This window comes from Alligator mississippiensis, chromosome 8 (assembly GCF_030867095.1).
Source record: "Alligator mississippiensis isolate rAllMis1 chromosome 8, rAllMis1, whole genome shotgun sequence".
Taxonomy (NCBI): Eukaryota; Metazoa; Chordata; order Crocodylia; family Alligatoridae; genus Alligator; species Alligator mississippiensis.
Window position 1 is genome coordinate 23,878,219 of NC_081831.1, and position 23,978 is coordinate 23,902,196.

At 48.4% G+C, this 23,978-nt stretch overlaps 1 protein-coding gene across 2 annotated transcripts in view; it reads right to left on the minus strand.

Moving 5' to 3' along the window:
• Positions 1-12,938: 12,938 nt before the first annotated feature.
• Positions 12,939-23,978, minus strand: part of LOC102566534 (venom factor) — a 68,366-nt gene continuing 57,326 nt past the window's right edge. The window contains exons 34-40 of one of the 2 annotated variants that reach the window (XM_014610875.3): positions 23,849-23,938; positions 23,128-23,233; positions 17,568-17,657; positions 17,014-17,100; positions 14,987-15,070; positions 14,752-14,887; positions 12,939-13,286 (exon numbers count right to left, since the gene is read on the minus strand). In XM_014610875.3, the coding sequence (XP_014466361.1) occupies positions 13,145-13,286; positions 14,752-14,887; positions 14,987-15,070; positions 17,014-17,100; positions 17,568-17,657; positions 23,128-23,233; positions 23,849-23,938 (735 nt within the window). In that variant the 3' untranslated portion in view covers positions 12,939-13,144. Of the gene's footprint in view, positions 13,287-14,751; positions 14,888-14,986; positions 15,071-17,013; positions 17,101-17,567; positions 17,658-23,127; positions 23,234-23,848; positions 23,939-23,978 lie in introns of those variants that run through there. The other variant, XM_059732367.1, reaches the window with a different exon arrangement.

The following is a 23,978-nucleotide window of genomic DNA, read 5'->3' on the forward strand; positions in this document are numbered from 1 at the left end:
GAGCAGGGACAGAACCTCATCTTCAGCTCACTGCCCCACCCTCCCCCCATTTCCTGCTTAATGAAAGCTGAAACACTAGCTGCTGTTGCAGCCTGGTCCCTGTGGGTAGATCTAGGATTTTGCAAAGAGCTAAAGAGTCTCCAAAGCTGTGAAATAAGAGGAGAGACACCGAGAGGGGCTAGCAGACAGCAACACTGTCCTAAAGAAGATTAGCTTGACTACTTGAATTTGAGTGCCGTGGTGTTTGCACATAACAAATCCATGGACGTGATGGATTTGCGGTGAGCCAATTTGCAGCGAGCCAAACTAAACGATATCCAAGGAGTTTTACTTTAATGTACCACAAAGACTTTTAAAGAATCTGGAAAACTTGCTCATGCAAACAGTCACACCATTGCAGCACAAGAAAGAGCTAAAAATGTGACATGTACAAACACTCCAAGACCCTTAAAAAGGGGAGGCTATTGTTAACACCTGTGGAGTGAAGAACAATGAGCTGTGATGCCAAGTGGCCTCCTCAGCTGCCTGTATAATAATACCACAGCTGCTGCACTATGAAGCATAAATCAAAGTGGGAGGCACCTATCCAGGGTAGAAATCCAGCTTCCTGGCTTAATACACACCCCCTAATTTTGGGTAGGAGCTGATTTAGAGGGAAAAGTTGCATATCCTGTGTAAGACAATATGGTAGATTAAAAGCACAGGGTAGCCCATACATAATTTGTCATGAATCTATCCAGGGGTCTTCTATCCTGGGAAGCAAATCAGCTTCTCTGCTTTATACTCACCCCATAATTATGGGTAGGGGACAATTGGGGGTGGGGAGGGGGAACAAAGCACATGTGGTATGTGAAGCAATACAGTAAATTAAAAGCACAAAGTAGCTCCGAGACTGGGAAAAATCAAGACTATTTCCAAACCATGTCCCCCACCCCTCTCCCCCCTGGGTTGTACCTTTGTTCCAGCTGTGGGCAACATATCACAGCCCTCCCCAAGCACTGATAAGTCAGGATCACTTCCATCATCCCACGCAAGATGTATCTTGAGTGCTTTTTCCGGTTTCTATTCCTGTCCCCAGTGATGACTCCAGTACTATTTCCTAGCCTCGCCCATGGCGCCCACACAGCTTCAGGTATGATCTTGTTGCGTTTCCACAGGCAGCTTAATAGACAAGCAGCTACCACTTTCTTCCAGCTCTTAGTCAGTCCTCTCCAGCAGCTCCCAAGCTGTGGGCGCCTTCTAGCCAAAAGTGAAATTGATAAGACATGAGAACGAAACTGACCGGTTTTCGTATTGAGACTGGAAACCACTAGGTCTCGTACATACGAACATAAGACCTGCCATGGATTGGATCAGACCCTAGGTCCATCTTGCCTCGTCTCCTGTGTCATCCTGGGGCAGAAAGAGGATGCTGGAATGGAGTGCAACTGGGACTGACCTGGGTTTTTTTACCTGGTTGCTCCTCTCCCACTTGAAGCCTCCAGCATTTAAGGTCTAGGACAGGCCACGCCCCTCACTCTCCTGCTCAATAGCTACTGATGCCCCTTTCTTCCTAGAATGCATCCAATCCACTGTATCTGGTGGCAATGAATGAGGAAAAACTTCTTCAAGGTTCGTGTGACCAGACTCTGGAATAGATTCCCAGCGGGGGTGGTAGAAGCACCTACCTTGGAGAGATCTTTAAAAAGAGACTGGACGCGCACCTTGCTGGAGTTATTTGACCCCAGCAGTCTTTCTTGCCCAGAATAGGGGCCTGGAACCGATGATCTCACAAGGTCCCTTCCAGTCCTAAACTTTTGTGAATCCATGAATCTGTGACACCTTTTAATGACCCTCTGGGTGAAGAAGAACTGCTTTGTGTTAGCTTTAAATCGACTACCTAATGGTTTTATGTTGTGACCCCTTGTTCTTGTCTGGTGAGAGGTAGTCAATAATAAATCCCTATTGACTTTTGCTTTGCCATTTAGTGGCTGCGTCTACACATTCATTAATGCGCAGTTCTTACTGAACATTTTAGTATTTGCTTAATGAAGTATTAACTAAATGTACAGTAATTATAGTTTCTGCACCCTAGCGCCAGCTCACAGTTTTTTGTGGTGGTTACTGTGCAGTAGCTTAATAACACTGCTCAGTAGCTTATTAGCATGATTATGTGCTGGCATGCTACTGCATAGTGTTATTAGGCTACTGTGGAGTAAGCGTCTTGTGTAGATGTACCCACTATGTTGTAAACCCTTCTCATATCCCCTCTCAAGCATCTTGTTTCTGAACTGAACAGGCCTGGCCGTGTTAGTCTGCCTGCATAGGGAAACACCTACATGCCACTCATCATCAGGAATCCTGGTTTTCTTCAATTTAAAGAAATCCCCAATTTTCGGTTAAAAAAAACTAACCCTAAATCCACATTTTCCAATGATTTAAATGAAACACTATATATATATATATGTGTGTGTGTGTGTGTGTGTGTGTGTGTGTGTGTGTGTGTGTATATATGTGTGTGTGTGTGTGTGTGTATGTATATATATGGAATTATGGAAAAATGTGGGTTTGGGGTTACTTTATTTTAACTGAATATTGGGGATTTTTTTAAAATCAGAGAAAACCAGGATCCCTGTTCATCATTCCTTTTTGCCCTTCTTTGGACCTTCTCTTGTTCTTCTATATCCTCTTCAAGGTGTAGGGAACAGAACTGGGCACAGGATTCAAGGTACAGACACACCATGGATTTTTTTGATGCCTACTTCTTGCTTGGTAAGAGCTAGTCAATAATAAACCCCTACTGACTTTCTCTTCACCATTTAGTGTTTTGTAAACACTTATTATGTCCCCGCTCAAGTGTCTCTTTTCTAAACTGAATAGATTCAGCCTAGTTAGTCTCTCCTTATAGGGAAGCCCCCCATAGAACTCATCATCCTTCTTGCCCTTCTCTGGACTTTCTTTGTACCTTCTTATGGCAGGGAGTTTTGGAGCCTGAACTCAGGCTGGACTTTAAGGCACAGCAGCCTTCATTTGAACAAGACACATAAGCTAAACTGAACAGATTCACCTTTGTTAGTCTTGCCTCACATGGAAGCTGCTCTATACCAGGGTGGGAGCAGGGAGTGCCACGTGGGGGCCTGATCCTGTACCCCCCCCTTTGGAACATCCTGGATTTACCCTGGGATGGGGCCCCAGGCAACTGCCGCTGATTTGCCCCTGTCCCCCTGCCCTGGCTGGAAATGCCGCCTTCGGTCGTGATGGGGGACAGGAGGCGGCAGGCACCGTCACAAAAGAATCTGTCTCCAACCACACACGGCTTCATGTGGCTGGGAGGAATTGGGCGGATTTCCTCCCATTCAGAGCCCACGGCTTCTCTCTGAGCTTGCAGCTGCCTTTGCAAAAGCATCTTCAGAGAAAGCAGCTGGTGCTTCTGAGAACTGCCTGCCCCCATCCCCTGTGCCAAGCAACTGTTTGGAGCAGGCCCAGAGGAGATGGATGGACCCCAGTGGAGGGCAGGGCTGGGGTGACCCATGGGATTGTGCTCCCTCTCCTGGAGTTAGTGGAAGACAGGTGCTCTAACCATTCATACCCATTCTCCTCCTAGAGGAGAAAGAGGGCTTCTGAGTCCTGGCTTCTAGCACTTATGAGCTCTATCCCACCAGACACCCTACCTGCTTCCAAAAGTGAAGAGGAGAACCCAGGGGTCTGGGCTGCTATCAATCCTGCTTTCTGTCCCACTGGACCCCATCCTCCCAGCAGGAAGTAGAGATCCTCCCCCAGGGTCCTGGCTCCCAGCACCTCTACTTTCTATCCCACCACAAGCTCTGGTCCTTTCCTGGAGTGAAGAGAAGAAACCAGGAGTCCAGGCTGCCACCATTCCTATTTCCTTGTATCACTAGCCCTCATCCTTTCTCAGCATGAAGCAGAAAACCCAGGAGTCCTGAGTCCCAGTCCCTAACAGTCCTAATAAGCCAGCAGAATAAGATGACTCGGACCTTGGGGGGCTTCCAGACACCCCAAACCCTAGCATTCGCCTGGAAACAAGCACAGAAGAGAGGGACAGAGATGAGGGACTGTTGTACGCTCAGCTGGGAAATAGGCTGGGGCTGAGACAGGCCCTGGTACCAGGAACAGTTCCCAAAATAGCTGAGGCAAGCCCCAGGCAAATCCTGTGACTCCTGACAGAGACTTTGTCCCTGAAACTAGGAAGCAGAAGTAGAAACAGAAGTGGCAAACACTGGAGTTGCTTCAGGATCTCTGATTAGAAACAGATCCATGAGCTCATAGCCCAGAACAAACATGGCGTGAGTCTAAGATCCAGAAGCAAAGTTGAGGAGGTGGCAGTGGGCAGTGTATTATTCAGCGTTCCAAGGAAAAAGGGGGCATGGGTTATCATATTTTTTCTACCTGCTGCAAATTATCATATTCTTTTGCATACGATGTGTCTCTTCCTAAGTCACTCCCCTTGTTTCTTGGAAGGTGCAAGGAAAGAAATACAAATTTGGTTTAAAAATGCCAGGAACTGCAGGATTTTTGCAAGGGAAAATGCAGGTAGTGGAAGGATGATGGGCGCAAAGACGCGAGGCTGCTCTATGACTCCTCTCGCTTCAGGATGCGGCACCCATCCAGCTTGAGAAACAAGGCCAGGCAGTTCAGCTCCAACAGTATCAGGCCCTTCAGGTAACTCAGTAGGCAGCCACTGACCATTCTCCTGGTTCAAAAAGGGGCCTGGAAACTCATCTCCCATAGGCTCAGACCCTTTGATACCTGCATTTCCTTAAGATACACCCCTCAATTTTCAGCAGCTAATTTTTTTTTTGGAGGGGGAAGGGGGAAGGGGGAAGTGCACATTGTATACACAGAAATACGGTACTAACCAGGTTCCATTAAAACATTAAGAACTGCAGTTGACTGAATGTAAAGGACTTGTCAGGGACTGAAAGGAAAAGAAGAAAAGACCAATGTCTGTGGACACTGACTTGAGCTAAGGGAGTACCATTGATGGTAAATGAAAATATGTTATGGCTATTTTAGGGCAAGTATCAGCTACTCACAGGCCAGATCCAGCCTGTGGAACCACTGGATCCAACCCACAGATGTGGGGCTTCCCATCCACCCACCTCTGACACAGGGTGGGTGGTTCCAGCTCATAACTGGAAAAGGTTGCCTCCCCCATTTTAGGGACTGGGATGTCCCTTTAAATGTGTTAAATGCATTATTTGCTAAATTGGATCCATTAAATAAATCCAATTAAAACAAAAAGCAGCAGCTGTGCTTTGATTTCAGTGCACTGGAAAAATACCTCAAGAGAAATAGATGCACACATTCAGTGGAACTGGCTGGGGACCAGATCAAAGCCTGACTGCCACAAGGCCAAAGAAGTCCATAGGATGAAGGCAGAGACTTGGAAGGCCATGCTCATCCAATTGATGGAGGGTAGAAAGCAACTGGGAAGGCAGACAGGACAATGCCCAACTTGCAGACATCAGATATGGGATCAGGTCCCAAGGTTACTGCAATTCCAAGAAGACCAAAGCAGCAAGACAATCCCTGATGGAAGAAGTTGGAATTTCCACTGAAACAACAGTGTCTGGACGTTAAATAATCTCATGACTCTCAATACATGTGCATGGTCAAAGAAGGGAAGCAGCCATGCATCAGCCCTTGCTTTGGCATTACTGTATATACATAATTATATATATATATATATATATATATATATATATATATACACATATATATATATTATAACATAATACATATTATATAGTTTCTCACATGGAACGCACACTCCCACCCCCCCCCAAAGCAACTGGAAATTTAAGTGCATGTTATATATGAAAAATATGGTAAGAGTGGTGGGAAAAAAGTTAACATAAAATCTGATGGCAGAAGTAGGGATTTACACCAAAGTGCTGGTGTCTAGAGTGTGCCTTTAGTTGATCTGATGACTCTTGATACATGCATGTGGCTGGAAGAGGCAAGCAGACAGGCACCAACCCTTGTTTTGGCATTACCATGGTTTCTCATATTCAATTCTCTCACCTGTGGAAACTGGAGTGCACATGATATATGAGAAATATGGTAAGAACAGTAAACAAAAAAAGTGAACATAAAATCTGATGGAGGAAGAAGGAATTTCCACGGAAGCACTGGTGTCCAGAGTGTGACGTTAGCTGATCTGATGACACTTGATACATGTGTGGCCAGAAAAGGCAAGCACTGGCCCTTGCTTTGATGCTACTGTAATTTCTGACATGCCACATACATTGCCACTCCCCAAAAATGGCTGGAAATAAAATCTGATGTAAGAAATAGGGATTTCTACCAAGTGGCAGATGTCTGGAGTGTGACATTAGCAAATCATAGAGAAGTGGGGCTGGAAGAGACCTTCAGAGGTCACAAGTAGTCTAAGCCCCTGCCTGAGGCAGGATCAGCCCTGTCCAAACCATCCTGTACAAATCAATCATCTAGTCTCTTTGTAAAGCTACCGTCAAGTCTGACACATCACCAGACATCGCCCCTGACCCTGCCACAGGTAAAGCAGGGGAAACTGGCAGCCAACATCCTGCTGCTGTGAAAGATTATTAATAAACATTCAAGAGATCCCAGGCAGAGGCCATCCCCCAGCTACAGAGGAAGTCAACCCCTCACCCCAACCAAATCCATACCAATCTGACCATGGAGTAAAATTCCTTCCTGACCCCAAATTTGGTGTTGGTCAGACCCTGAGCAAAGGGGCACAAGTCTCTAGCCAGCATCCTTCAAGGTTGAGTCCCCGCAGGAGCACTTAGCTTTGGCTGTGGTTAACGTCTAATGTCTCTGAGGAAAGATTAAAAACACCTTGACAGGTGTAGCAGCAAGGAGGTGGGGATGTAGAGGGCAAACAGCAAAGCCCAGAAGCCTGGGAATATGACGACTCAATATGCACGCATAGCCAGAAAAGGCAAGCAGCCAAGCATCGGCCCTTGCTTTGGTGTTAACATATTTTCTAGTATGCAACACGTATTCCCACTCCCCTCAAAATCAGATGGAAATAGGACTGCACATTATATGCAAGAAATATGGTAAGTGCAGTTAAAAAAAATAAAAGAAAATTGGAGGAAGCAGGGATTTCCACTGAAATACCAGTGTCTGGAGTGGGACATTAACTAGTCCTAGAGAAGCAGGGATAGAAGAGACCTTCAGAGGTCACATCTAGTCCAATTCCCTGCTGAGGTAGGCCAAACCATCCCAGACACATTCATCATCTGATCTCTTAGTAAAACTACCATCTGCCCTGACACAACACCAGACATCACACCTGAACCTGCCACAGGGTAAGCAGGGCAACAATGGTGGCCCATGTCCTGCTGCAGTAAAAGTTGTTAGGATATGCTTGATAGATCCCACGCAGAGGCCATGCCCCCACTACAAAGGATAGCAAGCCCCCCCCCCCGGGTCCGAATCAGTCTGATCAGGGGGTAAAATGCTTTTCTGACCCCAAACCTGGTGTTGGTCTGATCCTGAGCGGATGTTGGGGTGTGATCTCCAGTGTTGTGTCAGGGCTGACGATAGTTTTACAATGTGTTTACACGATGGATTTGTCTGGGTTGATTTGGACAGGGCCGATCCTGCTTCAGGCAGGGGGTTGGACTCAATGTGACCTCTGGAGGTCCCTTTCAGCCCCACTTTTCTAGGATTTCTATGATTCTCTACATGGCATTGCCTCCACTTTTGCATCCCTCCCTCCCCCACTGCCATCTCACCATCCCAGAGCTGAGCAGTTCTTGCGGTGCCAGCAGGGGACACTCATCCACCCCCTCGCTTCACAATAGACTTCTCAGCTTTTCATCCCACCTTCTGATCTCTGTGGCTGGGCCTGACTCATTGTGTGGTCGCTGCTGAGACGGGCTATGATCGGAGCTGAATGGGGCTCACCCACACAGCCTGCCAAGGCTATGAGCCCAAAAGCCCCGGTATCTTTGAAGTTCTTCGTATCTTCAGAGCAAGCCAGCCTCTGGGCCATCCCCCACCACTGAAGTTCAGCTCTGGAGCCCCTAGAACAGTGATTCTCAGGCAGGGTGCCATGAAATCCTTTTCAAGGTGCTCCAGATGGTGACATATTACTGTATTTCCTTGCATATAATATACCCCCCAAATATAATCTGCACTTTGAAAAGTATTATGGATGCTCCGCCTCCCCCCGAGTTATGGCAGCGGAGAGCAGGGATAGGGCATTATCTTTTGCTGACTTGTCCTCCCTTTCCAGCTGAACTAAACCCCTATCTGCTGCCAAAGCCTGGTTTCCAGACCCCAGGGGAGCCCTGTGGGTCACATGACAGGGTGCCATGGTGTGGATCTGGCCTGAGGGCTAGAGGTTGAGCATCCCTGTTTTGAATTAAAACCTCTACAGCGCAGGGGCTTTGGTGGACTAGGGCTCACTTCCTCAGCTGCTTAAATACTGGAGGCTGCAATTAAGAGAAGAACGGGGGAAAAACCCTGGTCAGACCCAGTTCACTCTCCCTTTCAGCATCCGCTCTCTGCTGCCACATGACACAGAAGACTGTGTTCTTACATGCTGCGAGAGGACAAGCACAGAGGTGGGTATAAAGGGGAGTATGCAACATAAGAACTGCCATTTCCTGGTTCAGATCCTAGGTCCATCTTGCCCAGTCTCCTGTGACGCACAGCGGCAGAAAGCGGATACTGAAAGGGAGAGTGAACTGGGTCTGACCAGGAAGAATGGACAAACCCCCTTTCTCACTTACAACCACCAGCATTTAAGGTCTAGGAAGTTCTGATTCAGAGGATCCAAGAATGTGTCCAGTCCCTTTGTGAATCTGGCTAAACTCTCAGCTTCCACCACATCTGGGGGCAATGAGTTCCACCTTTTAATGACAGGCTGGGTGAGAAAGATCTACTTTATGTTAGCTTTAAACTGATGACCTGTTGTTTCATGTTGTGATCCCTCATTCTTGTCTGGCATGAGCTAGTCAGTAATAAACCACTATTGAGTTTCTTTTCACTCTTTAGCATTCTGGAAACCCTCATCATGTCCCCCTTCAAGTATCTCTTTTCTAAACTGAGCAGGTCTGGCCTCTTCAGTCTCCCCTCCTGTGGAAGCCCCTCCATATCACTGATCATCCTTGTTGCCTTTCTCTGTATGGGGTTTTCTATGTCTCCTCAATGCAAGAAACTGGGATCAGACTTGCTGCCCTACTTTGGGCCAGCTGTGGCCAGATCTTAGTCATTACTCACTAAATTTGAATACAATAAGTGGGAAAGAAGAGGGAGAGGAAGGTGGGGAGGGGAAAGAGAGACAGAAACAAGCAAGCAAAGAACCCACAAAAGTCCCCAAAAGCTACCCAAGGTAACAGGATAAGAACCCATAGCCGCTGTTCCAACCAGACTGGACCCCATTCAGCTTGTATTACCTCCCTCCAAGGAGAGATATCACCCCCAAATATTTTTGCCTCTCACTTATTAAACCCACCCCATCACCTCTTTCTCAGAGGAAAGCTGATGATATATATTTCCTTTTCCCTCACAAAGATTGCACTGTTAAAAAGCTCTACACCCCCCTCCCCCTCTGCTGGTCCCATGCACTGAGGTTTCTCAACACTTGCTTATGAAATGTGTTTATCTCTCTGCAAGGCAGCTGCCTGGGTGCATATGCTCACCACACTGACCGGATGCCACCCACCTGCTTTGCTTCTCAGCTCCCTGCGCTGGCTCTGATCTTAGCTCGTGCTAGCATCTTGCCTGTCCCCAGCTCTGTGACGGGCCTCCTCTGCTTTCTCTTCCCCACCCCCCAGGGCTTAGGCGGCACCCCCCAGCTTGAGGAGAGAACAAGGGGTGGGAAGTTTCTGAGAAACCGCATCAGGGCAACTTACCCTGAAAAGAGGAAACCTCAAGACTGGAGAAACCCAGGCCCCATTGCTGCCTAGGCCCTGGCTCCAATACCACAGTCACGCGGGAGATATACAGCAACCTAAGTGTGGGAGTTGGGCCTGGCCTAGAAGATCCGTGATGCTGGGAAGCCTGTGATACTGTGATCATGTCTAGGAAATCTCTCTCAGATGGCAGGATGGACTTTCTCTAATGGAAGGAGGGAGGTGGATATCCTTTTTCCAAGCCCCACATCTTTTATCATCCCATCTCCTTGAGTTGGGTTAGGCATGGGTGAGGAAGTCGTCAAACTCAATGACCTGTTTATCCGCACCTGCAATTGCCCAAGGGATTTGGAAACTCATCTTATCTTTAGTGATCTGGATCTGGAAACTTTAGGGAATGGGGACCAATGTTTTTGGCCAGCAGGTTGCAAATTTAGCCCTGTGGCTCCCTGAGCATCATTCTGATTTCCTGTCCCTGTCTGATCTGCTGCTCCCCTGTTTCTATGCTCAGCCCCATCCACTGCCTCTGCTTTCTTCTCCCTGCCCAATCTGTTGCTCTGCTTTCTGCTGCTTCCCTGATCTGCTGGCTGGGCCACTTGTGACTTATGGGCTGTGAGTTGGTAATTCCCGCCACAGAGTCTCTTGCCATGGCACATCTACTAGCTGGGTAGATTGCTAGTCTGGGTCTTACTAGTTTATGTACCTAAAACAGTCTTATCACAGCCATCAGCTTCTGCTATACACCCTGCCTCTTATCAGTGCCACTGTAATGCAGCTATTTTACTTCTGGTGCCTGAACTCAGCTACTGTATTATGTTACCTACATGTGCAGCAGTCGCAGGCAATCTGGCTTAGTGACTAGGCCACTGAGAGAAGGCAAAGAGCCAGGGCTGACTCAGCGCTTGGCAGTCAAAAGTTACCAGATTCTGAGGGACAGTCAGGATCCAAAACCCAGGCCATGGTCAGGGGCTGGGAATCAGATACCAAGTTACCAGGTGCAGGAGACAATTGACAAGCTGAAGTCCAGGGACAGAAACCAGGAAACAGATCCACGAGGAAATCCAAAGTCAGAATCCAGGAACAGGTACACACTGGGAAAGCAGGAGTACCACATCACCAAGGCTTACTAAGCAGACCTTAGTCAGAACTGTTGGCTGGCCTCACATCTGCTGCCCCAGCTGGGGCTATAGGTAGGTTGTGCTCCCAGGAGCCAAGCAGGAAGCCAGGCAGCTAAATAGCTGGGGCAGAGCTCGTCAGTTCAAGAGACTCAAAGCAAATGTGCCTGCTTAGGAAATTAGCCTGAGTTTGGGTTGCCTCTTAGGGCCCCTGACAATACAACACCCACCTTTCCCCCTACAAACCAATGGCTTGAAACTGGGAGTGAACATTATACATGAGAAATATGGGTAAGAACAGTTTCTACTGCTTATCAGGTGAAAGCAAAAGGAATAGGTTGTTGAGGAGCCATCTCTTCTTTTTCCTTCTGCTTTATTTAAAAAAACCAAGGGGAATATTATATTCCAGGGGCTTGTTGTAGGCAAGACATTACATCAGGCTGCTACAGATGGACTGAACCCAAGCCCATCATCCGGAAAGTGAGCTTGCCTCGAAGAGATCAACAGATGGAGAACCCACTTCCCCTGCTAGCTGCTGCAAAGATAAAACCCCCGAGCTGTGAATATAGGGCACTGAGCTCTGATGTGAACGTGTCTGTCTGCAGCTTCTAGCTGCTGATTCTTGCTCTGGTTTCTAATAAACTGGAGGCCTTTAGTACTGACATCTTCTGGTTTGTACATTAAACTTATGTGATGCACCAAACTGGGTTGTACTAACAGGACTGTCTTTTGCTAAGCAAAGGAAGTGATTCTCCAGCTCTATTCAGCACTGGTGAGGCCTCCCCTGGAGTCCTGTGTCCAGTTTTGGGCCCCACACTTCAAGAAGGACATGGAGAGGTTGGCAAGAACCCAGCAGAGAGTGACCAAAATGATCAGGTGCTTGGGAAACAGGACTGATGAGGACAGGCTGAAGAGCTCGAGTGATGAAGTCTGGAGAAGAGAAAACCGAGAAGGGATTTGACCACAGTCTTCAAATCCCTGAAGGGTGATGACAGAGAGGATGGAGATGGGATTTTCTCTGTGTCCATAATGGACAGGACTAGGAGCAACAGCATGAAGCTGCAGCAGGGAAAACGGAGGCTGGAGATGAGGAGGAACGTTTTGAGTCTGAAGGTGGTTGAGCATTGGAACAGGCTGCCCAGAGAAGTGGTGTAATCTCCATCCCTGGAAATGTCCAACAGCAGGTTGGACAGATACTGGGCTGGGCTGGTTTATTCCGGGCTGATTCTGCCTTGAGCAGGGGGCCAGACTAGATGACGTTGTGAGGTCCCTTCCAGTCCGACTTTCCTATGATACGGGCTCATTATGCTACTTCTTTTCTTTGGATGCAATCCAGCCTGTTGCATCTATACAGCTCTTTTTGACTTAGGTCCACACCCAGTGGTAACTGCGAGTCATTCCCTGCTGTTAGTCATCGTGATAAAGATATATTCCAGGTTGCCACTAAGGCAGGTGAAATCAGAATCCGGCCTGGCTGATTTATCTTCATTGGAATAGAAGTATGGAGACAATGCTGCAAAATGGCTTCTGTGCTTCTCCTTCTGGCAGCCTCAGGGAGACATAGCAAGACACCTTAACCTTGCTATCCTACCCCCACTCCTGCCCTGACTCCTAATTCAGTGTTGGCTGCAGAGGACAGGAACAAAGAGCAACAGCCTCAAGCTGCAGCAGGGAAAACAGGTTGGAAATGAGGAGAAACATCCTGACTCTGAGAAGGGTCAAACATTGGAACAGCCCAGAGATGTGATGGAGTCTCCATCCCTGGCAATATTCAGGAGCAGGTTGGATAGACATGTGGCTGAGCTGGTTTAGTCAGGGCTGATGCTGCCTGGAGCAAGGGGCTGGATGGGACGTGACCTGCTGAGGTCCCTTCCAGACCTGCTCTCCTAGGATCCAATGATCCCACATCACCATGTTATGTGGGGAGACTAGATACTTGTTGCTGAAAGGGCCATACAAGAGGCTGGAGTATGAAATCAGGCTTTTTATATTGCTATATTCAGAGAGGATTGGTCACTTGGAGATGGGTGAAGGAATCAAGACAAACCACAAGCCATCAGGGGATCCAGAAGCGAGAGCACCAACTCTGGGTGCATGTTGCAGCCTGCTTATTACTCTCTGTATGAAGCTGAAGCCTTCTTACCCATGCCCAGCTGGAAGTGCCAACCCCCAGAATTAAGTGGGGCAACCAAACATGGTCATGGCTTGGGAGAACTCCTCGAATTCCTGGCACAGAGTTTGGAAATCTGGGTCCTGGCATTCCTCCTCATTCGGCCACTTCTCGATCCAGGTGTCCTTGCTGATGTAGTAGGAGAGTCTGAGAAGGGTGGGAAAAAGGATTTGACCCTGGTATGTTGCAAGTCACTACTTTCCACCATGAATAAACTCTGCTTGGTTTCTCTTAAGAGTAGGCTTCTGGCGTACAACAGACACCTTTAATTCCCCCTCTTTCCCCCCCCGAAATTGTAGCGTGTATTATATGTGAGAAATATGGTAAGAACAGTTTCTGCCAATGATGACAGGCAAAAACGAAAGTCAAAACTACAGACAATCCCCATGCAGCTGCAGGATGAGTAGGAGGAAAGATCTTTTATTTCTTCATCTTCGCTTTCAAAAGCAAGGACCATGCCCCTACTACAGAGGAAAACTACTCCCCAACCTCAGTTTGTGCTCATTTGGCCAGGTGGTCAAATTCCTCTCTGATCCCCAATGTGTTGGGCTGATCCTGAACAGAAGGGCAAGACCTTCTAGTCAGGAACTCCTGAGTTTGAGTCCCAGCATGGCCCAAACACCATCCCCAGCCAGGGGCAGATCTGTGAGAGGGGTGCAGTTACCTCCCTTTGATTTCTGGTCCATCCAAAGCTTATAACCAACTGCCTGGCAGTGGCAGCAGTATTTCTATTCAGACAGCAACAAGGCAGTCAATTGACGTCACAGTTTAGTGTCGCCTACCTGATTCCTCCTAAACTCTTCACTCTGGAGGTGTTAATGACACCCTCTCCTTTTTTTGCTCTTTAATGGTTCCATTATTCCAGCTAGCCTTACTTCTGCAGTGCTGCTGTCTGTTTGCTGCTCCGCATTGCTCTCATTTCACAGCCCTGTAGACTGTTTTTTTTTTTTTTAAACTCTAGCTAGAAACATTCACTCAGGTGTGGAAACACTAGCTCAGGAGAACCTTTTATGTGTGGAAATAACTTCAAAGGAAGCACTAGATGTGCTGGCAAGGTGCCCAAGAAGGGTATTGCGTTTTTAAAATATATAATATATGAGAGAGTAAATTAATGCAAATTCCAGTGAAGTTGGGTTTTTTTGGCTCAACCTTAAATTGAATGCTATAGCTGTAGGCCTCCGGCTTATTAGTGAAACTTCTAGTTTCCTTTTAACCAGAGAAAAATGTGCATTGTGTTCTATGGGATGATGCACCACAGCAGCTGCACCCCCTTTTCAAAATCCCAGATCCACCCATGGCTGCAGCCAACACCCAACACAGAGAAAAATATACCTTGACACATGTAGCAAGAGGAAGCGAAAAATAATTAATTGCCAGCCCCATGTGGCAACCTGTAAAGCCTAGGAGATCTCCCTAGTAGATGATAGTCATTGCTATGCTTAGATCATCCCTGATCAATGTGTATCCAACCTCTCCTTGAACACCTTGAATGATGGATTTATGCTAGTGAAACACACAGCTGGCTACTCCTTACCAGTTAACCCATGGAATTAAGTATAATGCTGCAACCTCCCAGCCTCCACCAAGGGCTCTGATGGGTGTTAAAACTCACCCATTTTTCATGTTCCACAAATCGCTGCTCAGGCCCCAGATCAAATAGTTCTTGTTCACCTCCATACTCAATGAGTCCCGGCACTTAATATGGCTGATGAACCTGCGATTTCCACTTCGGGGGTTTTCATCTGACCCTTTAGTGGGGAAGAATCAAGAGGATTGTTTAAATGCTCTGGAGAGTGGAGAGGCTGGGAGAAGGGGGTTCATTTTGGAGTCCAAGGAGGATCCTTCACCTGCTTTGATGATCTGCAGGATCTCCATCATGTAGTTGTCATAACTGCTTTCCTCTTTCTTGCTCACCAGCTTGGTCTTATATACTTGGAGGGGTGGGGGGAAAGAGAAACAGGTTAGTAGGCAGTGGTGTCCAACCTCTTCACCCTGTGGCTTGGGTAGTGGGGGGCCAGGTCCATCCACAGGCCAGATCTAGCCTGTGAGTTCGATGCGGCACATGCAGCCAGTGTGGCAGGGTCCTCTATCCATCCAGCTAGGGGGTGGGGAGTAGCCTAGCCCTGATCCAGTGGCTCTGATCTGGACACATGGAGGCAGGGGGGTACAATGGTCCTGATCCATAGTGGGGGGACTGGTGCAGCCTCAACCCAGATGTGGGGGGTAGGGTGCAACCCCAATCTGGATCCATGGGGGAGGGCACCTCAGTAGCCCTGATTCAGACGTTGGGGGTAGGGGTGGAGTTGTCCCAATGTGGATGTGGGAGGTGGGGGAGTCAGAATGACCCTGATCCCAATGAATGGGTATGTGTGTGTGTGTACTGAGTGGCCCCAATCCAGGCACAAGAGGGGCAGCAGCCCCAATCCAGATACAGAGGTTGGGGGGAGGGGGGCATGGATTGAATCTGATCCAGATGGGGGGTGGGGGGAGGCAGTGGCCCCGATCCGGATGTTGGGGAGAGGATGGAGTGGCCCTGATCTGGATGCATAGGGGATGGACCTGGCCCTGATCCCACTTTGTGGCAATGGCCTGGGCAGGGCTGGATCCTTCTGCCTGGAGCTTCCACCATTTCCAGCTGCCACATTTCCCAAGCCATGGGAATCCCCATGGGTTGGAGACCAAGGCTTTGTGGGCCAGATTTGTCTTGCAGGCTGGGGGTTGAGCAGCCCTGGTTACAAGCTTATCATAGAATCCTAGGGACGTGGGGCTGGAAGGGACCTTTACAACTCACACTGAGTCCAACCCCCTGCCTCAGGCAGGATCAGCCCTGTCCAAGCCATCCCAGACTAATCCATCATCTAAACTCTTTGTAAAACTACTGTCCACCCTGACACAACAATGGACATCCCACTCCAACCTGCTGTACTTCCTGCACTGAGGCATACTGAGAAGCAGAGAGACTTGAGCAACTGACAGAGCCTTGACTGCTTTCTTTTGATGGGATTTCCCCCCAGCAGCTTGAATATTGGCGTTTCTTAGCTGTGTTATAGGTAGTGCTAAGAACTGAGGAGACCCAGAGAAGAGAGACACGTGGCAGCTTGTTAGAACCTCAGGGACTGCCTTTAAATCACGTCTGAATGGCTGCCCTACAGAGAGGCCCAAATACTTTCCAAGCCCACTGTTAGGGTCAAGATGACATGTCCAGCTTGTAGACTTCATGAGTCAAAGATGGAGCCTAAATTTGAATAGTTCTGGGCAGAGTCTCTATATGACCTGCTACTCTGCTTTCTGCTTCCTGCTTATACTCTCTGTCCCTTCCCCACCCACAGAGGCTGCCCACACCATGTATAGCAGGTTGGACACCCCTGCCTTCTACTGCTGGCTCTGGGTTGGATCCAAGATCACGAGAAATTTACTCTCCAGAGGCCACTCGGAAGAAGATGAGATCAGCGGATCTACCCAAATTTCTGCCATAACAGGAACTCAATCACCTCTGGAGTCTTTTACAGCAAATCCTGAAGACACCTGTAATTTACGTGATCCACAACAGACCTAGACGTTGGGATGTGGTCAAGAAGATACTGCGGCCTCCAGGGCTTGTAGGACACAGCAGGACACAGCTGCCCACCCAGCTCAGACAGTTTAAGACAAACACCCCAGTTTTGGAGGGCTGATTTTTTGGGGGAAGCTGCATGTGATATGTGAGTATTTATACTATTTCCATTATACACACCCCACCTGGGCACAGGTTCAGATGAATCACCTAAGCCTGATGGCACATTTCACTGAGGATAACTAGAAGCTGTCTCCCAGTTATGTTTGATCCCCATCTACACTCCCAAGCAAGGCTCAGACTAAAACCCAGATCTTTTACCATAATCCACCCCAGGTTCGCAGGCTTCTTCAATTCGCCCATCTAGCGTGATGTCACTGTCCCTCCTGTGCTGCACAAAGCACTCTTCTGTGGTGGGGGAAAAAGAGGAAGACACCAAAAATCACCAGGAAAGACCACTCAATACCACTCACCCACTGAGACCCTTATAACCAGGGGTATAGGAGGGACTTGATTATCCTGCTCAGCTCAAAACTATTGCCAATTTGAAAGCAGCTGGGAAAAGTTTCACTGAGAGAAGGAAATGCTTCTTGCTGCCTGAGAGAGAAGCTGGCAGCCATTTTAGAGCACAGTGTCTCCATGCTTCTGTGCCAGCAAAAAAAAAAAATCAGCTTGGCTGCTTGAGACATGTACCCCAGTTTTGGAGGGCTATTTTTTTTGGTGAACGGTGAAGGTGTGTGTGGTATATGAATAAATATGGTATTCCCATTACCAACCAGGCTCAGGTTTGAGTGTAGTTGAGCCACATAAACCAGCTGGTTCATTTACCTGCCCATAACGCCTAGAAATGAACTAGAGACAAGCCAGATTCTTACCTTCTGCACAGCGGCAAACTTCCTCATGACAGATCTTACTGAGCTGGCCAGTCTGAGAAGGCAGGTGGTAGAACTTGGTACAGCGGTTATCTGCAGGAAAAGCAGAGCAACATGGGGATGCTAGGTTTGAAAATTGCAAGGGAACCTCAAGTTTCTTTCTAACTTTGGTGATGCCTTCCCTAGAATCTTGTGTCCAGTTCTGGGCCTTGCGCTTTGAGAAGCAGGTGGACAGATTGGAAAGAGTCCAGTGCAGAGTGACAACAATGATTAGAGACCTGGGAGACAGTACTGATCAGGAAAGGCTGAAAGAACTAGGGTTATTGAGTCTGGGGAAGAGAAGATTGAGGGGGCATTTGATCACAGTTTTCAAATCCCTGAAGGCTGATGACAGGGAAGGATGGAGATGGGCTTTTCTTTGTAGCCATAGGGGGCAGAACTAGGAGCAACAGCCTCAAGCTAAAAGACTGCAGTGCTGGTGTCATTGGGAAGGCTTTAGCTTCCATGACCACAGTCCACTCTTTGGTGAGAGAGGCAGCGAGCTGCTGGGAAGGGATAGCCTCCACCTCTCTCTGCTAGGGAGGAGGCTCTTCTCAGCCAGACTGACTGACCTGCTCCACTGACCTTTAAACTAAGCCCACCAGTGGACAGGGGGACTACCACCACTGCTGGCCTGCTGAGCAATCTCTGCAAAGCCAGCAGGCCAAGGCGCTTAAGGGAGCCCATCCCTGCCCCAGCCCTGGAACAATCTGTAGGCAAGGCAAGGGCCCCCAAGGGGACGCTTGCCTGCCTGTACACAAATGTCAGGAGCTTGGGGAATAAACAGGAGGAATTTGTCCTCCCACTTAACACAAATAATTACAATGTCATAGGGATAATGGAGACCTGGTGGGACTCCACCCATGACTAGACCACGGGTATAGATGGCTATACGCTGTACAGGAGGGATCGAGGGGACAAAAGGGGCAGGGGTATAGCTCTCTATGTCAAGGAAAGCTATGTGTCCCTGCAAGCCGACATTGGCAACCAGGGTGGACGATTTGAGACCCTCTGGTTAAAATCTGTGGGGAACATGGCACAGGGGATACTATGGTGGGAGTCTACTACAGACCTCCCACCCAAAATCAAGAGCTTGACCAGGAGTTCACCAGGGAATTGGCTGAAGCCACATGCTCCTGATCCATGGTTGTCATGGGAGACTTCAACTACCCAGACATCTCGTGGGAAGAGCACTCGCCCAAATTCAAGCAGTCGCAAAGCTTCCTCTTGTGCATGGATGACCTCTATCTGATACAAGAAGTCTACTGGCTGACAAGAGGTAAAATGCTGCTCGACCTGGTACTGGCAACCGGAGATGATCTAATCAGAGACCTAATGATGGATGGGAAGCTGGGTGCTAGCGACCATGAGCTGATCACCTTCACCATCTGCTGTAAAGCTGGCAAGTCAGTCAGCAATACAGAAGTCCTCAACTTCAGGAAAGCTGACTTCGATAAGCTTAGGAGGCTTGTCGGTGACCCTAAGGGGAGGGGAGTTCAGGAAGAGTGGTTTCTCCTTAAGGGAGCAATCCTAGATGCACAAGCTAAGGCTATTCCATCTTGGAGGAAAGGCAGCAAAAGGGCACAGCAGCCCCATTGGCTCAGCAAGGAACTAGCGGGCCTTCTTCATCTAAAAAGAAAGACCTACAAAGGATGGAGGATGGGATTCACCTCCAAGGAGAAATATTCCGCACTGCTCCAGACCTGCCGGGAGTGAACCAGGAAAGCCAAGGCTGTGACAGAACTCCAACTGGCTACTAGGATCAAGGACAATAAAAAGTCCTTTTTTAGATATGTGGGGAGCCAGAGGAAAAGCAAGGGCAACACTGGACCCCTGCTAAACCAGATGGGACAATGGACAACCAATGCCCAGGAAGAAGCCAACCTATTAAATGGGTACTTTGATTCGGTCTTTCACCAGTCTCACGAACACCTCTGCCCATCGCGGGACAGGGAGGCCCAAGGGAGGGAGATTCCCTGCCCTCCATCAATGCTGACCTCAGGAAGGAACACCTTGAGAGGCTGGACACCTTCAAGTCAGCTAGCCCTGACAATCTGCACCCCAGGGTACTCAAGGAGCTGGCAAGCATCATAGCTCAGCCCCTGGCACGGATCTTCGAGACCTCCTGGCACTTTGGTGAAGTGCCTGAAGATTGGAAGAAGGCCAATGTGGTGCCTATCTTCAGGAAAGGGAGGAAAGTGGATCTGGCAAACTACAGGCCCATCAGCCTGACCTCTATCCTGGGGAAGGTCTTAGAAAAGATTATTAAAGAGACCATTCTTAACAGACTGGCCGATGGCAACATCCGGAGGGATAGCCAGCACAGGTTTGTTGCGGGTAGGTCTTGCTTGCCCAATCTTATTTCCTTTTATGACCAGGTGACCTATCACCTGGACAAGGGAGAAGAAATTGATGTCGTATATCTTGACTTTAAAAAAAGCCTTCTATCTGGTATCCGATGATCAACTCTTGGCAAAACTGGCCAACTGCGGCCTTGGGTCCACCATGATCCGCTGGCTGAGGAATTGGCTCTGTGGTTGGACCCAGAGGGTGGTGGTTGATGGAAGTCAATAATCGTGATGCCCTCTAACCAGTGGGGTTCCTCAAGGCTCTGTCCTTGGACCTGTATTGTTCAACATCTCCATTAATGATGTGGACATTGGAGTCAGAAATGGACTCGCCAAATTCGCCAATGATACCAACCTCTGGGGTAAAGCAGCCACACCTGAGGGCAGGAGGGTGATCCAGGCAGACCTTGACAGGCTCAGGAAATGGGCAGAAGAGAATCTGATGGTGTTTAACACCGAAAAATGCAAGCTTCTCCACCTTGGGAGGAAAAACCTGCAGCATGCTTATAGGCTCAGCAGCGCTACGCTGGCTAGCACTATGGATGAAAGGGACATGGGGGTCATGACTGACCACAAGATGAACATGAGCCTTCAATGTGATGCTGCAGCTAGTAAAGCAAGCAAAACACTGGCTTGCATCCATAGATGCTTCTCAAGCAAACCCCAGGAAGTCATTCTCCCGTTGTACTCGGCCTTGGTGAGGCTGCAGCTGGAGTATTGCATCCAGTTTGGGGCTCCACAATTCAGAAAGGATGTGGAGAAGCTTGAGAGAGTCTAGAAAACAGCCACGTGCATGATCAGAGGTCAGGAAAACAGACCTTATGATGACAGGCTGAGAGCTATGGGACTCTTCAGACTGGAAAAGCGCAGGCTCAGGGGCGATCTGGTGGCCACCTATAAGTTTATCAGGGGTGTCCACCAGGATCTGGGGGAACGTTTGTTCACCAGAGCACCTCAAGGGGTGACAAGGTCTAACGGTTATAAACTCCTGCAAGATAGTTTCAGACTAGATATAAGGACGAATTTCTTTACTGTCCGAGCCCCCAAGGTCTGGAATAGCCTGCCATTGGAGGTGGTTCAAGCACCTACATTGAATGCCTTCAAGAGAAAACTGGATGCTTACCTTGCTGGGATCCTATGATCCCACCTGACTTTCTGCCCCTGGGGCAGGGGGCTGGACTCGATGCTATTCCGAGGTCCCTTCCAGCCCAAATGTCTATGAAATCTATGAAGCTGCAGCATGGGAAACTGAGGTTAGAGATGAGAAGGAATCTTCTGACATTGGAACAAGGTGCCCAGACTGTGGTGGAGTCCTCAGCTTTGGGAATGTTCAACAGACACTTGGCTGGGATGGTTTAAGCTTCTACGAACAGTATTTGATGAAGTCAGTTTGACATCACTAAAGTTTGTGTTCTCTCTATATCTTATTTTGTTAGTCTATAGGGTGCACATCTGCCCTGCCTTTTGCCTGGCTTCAGATGAACATGACTAACAACCTCTATCTGCGATGGTTTAGTTAGGGATGATCCTGCCTTGAGCAGGGGACTGGACTATATGTAACCTCATAAAGGTCCTGCTAAGCCAACATCTATTGTTCTCCTTCTTGAATCTCAAAGAACACCCAATTTCAACACATTATTCCTGTCTTGAACTCGCCATTTGCTCTTAAGCCAGAGGCCGTGTCTGGAACACAATCTAGGGCCTTGGAATTTTCCTCTTTGTACACATGGTATCTGCCAGCTGAAATACTTAGGCACTTCTCTGAAGCTTCTGGCCAGAAAAGACCAGAAAGGATATTCTGCTGATTTTTCTGCCACACAGAATGAGCAATGAGTGAGTAATGACTAAGATCGGGCCATCAGTGTAACTCCAAGTACAGCAGCGAGACAGATTCAGTCTCGTGAGACCCAGAAAGCACCACACAGAGAAGGACAACAAGGTTGATGAATGGCATGGAAGGACTTATATATAAGAAGAGAGTAACAAGGCCAGGCCTTTTCAGTTTAGAAATGAGATGCTTGAGGGGGAATATGAGAAGTATTTACAAAATACTAAACGGTGAAGAAAAAGCCAGTAGGGATTTATTACTGACTAGCTTTCAGCAGACAAGAACTAGGGGTCACAACATGAAACTAGGAGGCAATCAGTTTAAACTCGTAAGTTTAAATTCATAAGTAGTCAGTTTAAAACTCACGAAAGGAAGATCTTTATCACCCAGCATGTAATTAAAGTGTGGAACTCATTGCCCCCAGATGTGGTGGAAACTGAGCATTTAGCCTGATTCACAAAGGGATTGGACACATCCTGGGAGGAAAGGGGCATCAGTAGCTATGGAGCATGGGAGTGAGGGACACAGCCTCTGAATCAGAACTTCCCAGACCTTAAATGGTGGAGGTTGCAAGTGAGATCAGAATAGGGAGAAAGTCCTGCAGACTCAGTTCACTCTCCTTTTCAGCATCTGCTCTCTGCTGCCATGTGATAAAGGAGACTGGGCAAGATGGACCTAGGGTCTGGCCTAGTAAGTGTCAGTTCTTATCCTCTAAAGAGACCAATTGTTCATTTCACCCAGCGGTTGCCCCAACTCCAAGGCCTGGATCATCATCATAGATTTCAATACCAACGGGGGCCATGACATCATCTCATCTGACATATTGCATCACAGGGTGGAGAATTCTACCCTGGGAAACCTATCTCTTGCCAGAGATTTAAAAGGATCAGAGGATGGAAAATCCACCTCTTGGTAGCTGGTTCCCCCCGTGGTGAATCACTCTCAAGACCTGAAGTGGAGGTTTAGATCTGGAGATGAATTCTAGGCTTCAGCTTTAACTGACTCTTGGATCTCTCTCACTTTTCTAGTGATCCACCCTGATGTTACCTAGGAAGTCATAAGTCCCCTGGAATGTACTGGATAACATGGTGATATGCATCACTTCATGCCCTGAGTTTTGGGGACAGGCCCTGACACCTGGTTTGCTCCACCCCCAACATGGCTCTGTGGGCCGGATCTGGACTGTGGGCCATTAGTTGGACCCTCCCCGTGCCCCTTCCAATGTCACTACTGGTGCTTTTCCCTTTGCCATGACCAAACGTTTTCAGAAATCCCATAAGATTGGTGGCAAAGTGGGTATTGTCCTCAGAGGCTGGGGAGGGAGGATGCATCAGAAGATCTCTGTTACCTAAGCCATAGTAGTCATATACAGTCACTGATGCTGGCTGGATGAGCCCCACCTCGAAGAACTGGTGTGCTTTGAACTTCAAGCATTCATTCTCTGTATGGGAAACCTGTAGGAGGAAAGGGGGAGATAAAGACTGATACAGCATGAGGAAGCCAGGGCAAGCAGGCACAAATGAAGCCCTTTATCCTCTCTGAGTGGCATTGCCATCCTGTTTCCCAGCGCAATCTACTGCTTTGCTTTTTGCTCCTTGACCTGTGCTCCCTGCCCCATTGGCTGCTCTGCTTTCAGCTCCCTGCCCTGGTGCTCCTTGCCCAATCCACAGCTTTGTTTTCTGCTCCATGCCTAAACTTTCTGCTCCCTGCCCTGTGCCCCCTGGCCCACCTGTAGCTCTGCTTCCTGGTCCTTGCCCTGTACCCCCTGCCTGATCTTTTGCTCTGCTTCCTGCTTTTGGCCCTATCTGTGTTCCCTGCTCCTTTACTGATCTGCCTTGTGTTGCACATAGAGGCTGCTTGTGACACTTGTGACACACATGCGTTGGATTAGGCTTTTTGTATATAGGGCAGGGAGGAAAAAAGGGAGCGGAAAGGCTGATTTACTGGACATTAGCCAGGGCACCTCTCATTGTAGTCAGGGAGAACTGTGGTCCTACAAGGTGGAATCAGGAGTAGAACCCAGTTCACTAAGAGCTGGAAGGGGATACAGGCTTTTGAGAAGCTCTTACCTTATCCAGGTAAATGAGGAGGGTGCTTCTTTCAGATGCGGCCTTCTCCAATTCGTACTTGGATATGTACCTGTCAACACCTCTGGAGAGCTAAAGCAAGAAGCAGTGTGAGCAGGGGCAGATCCAGGTG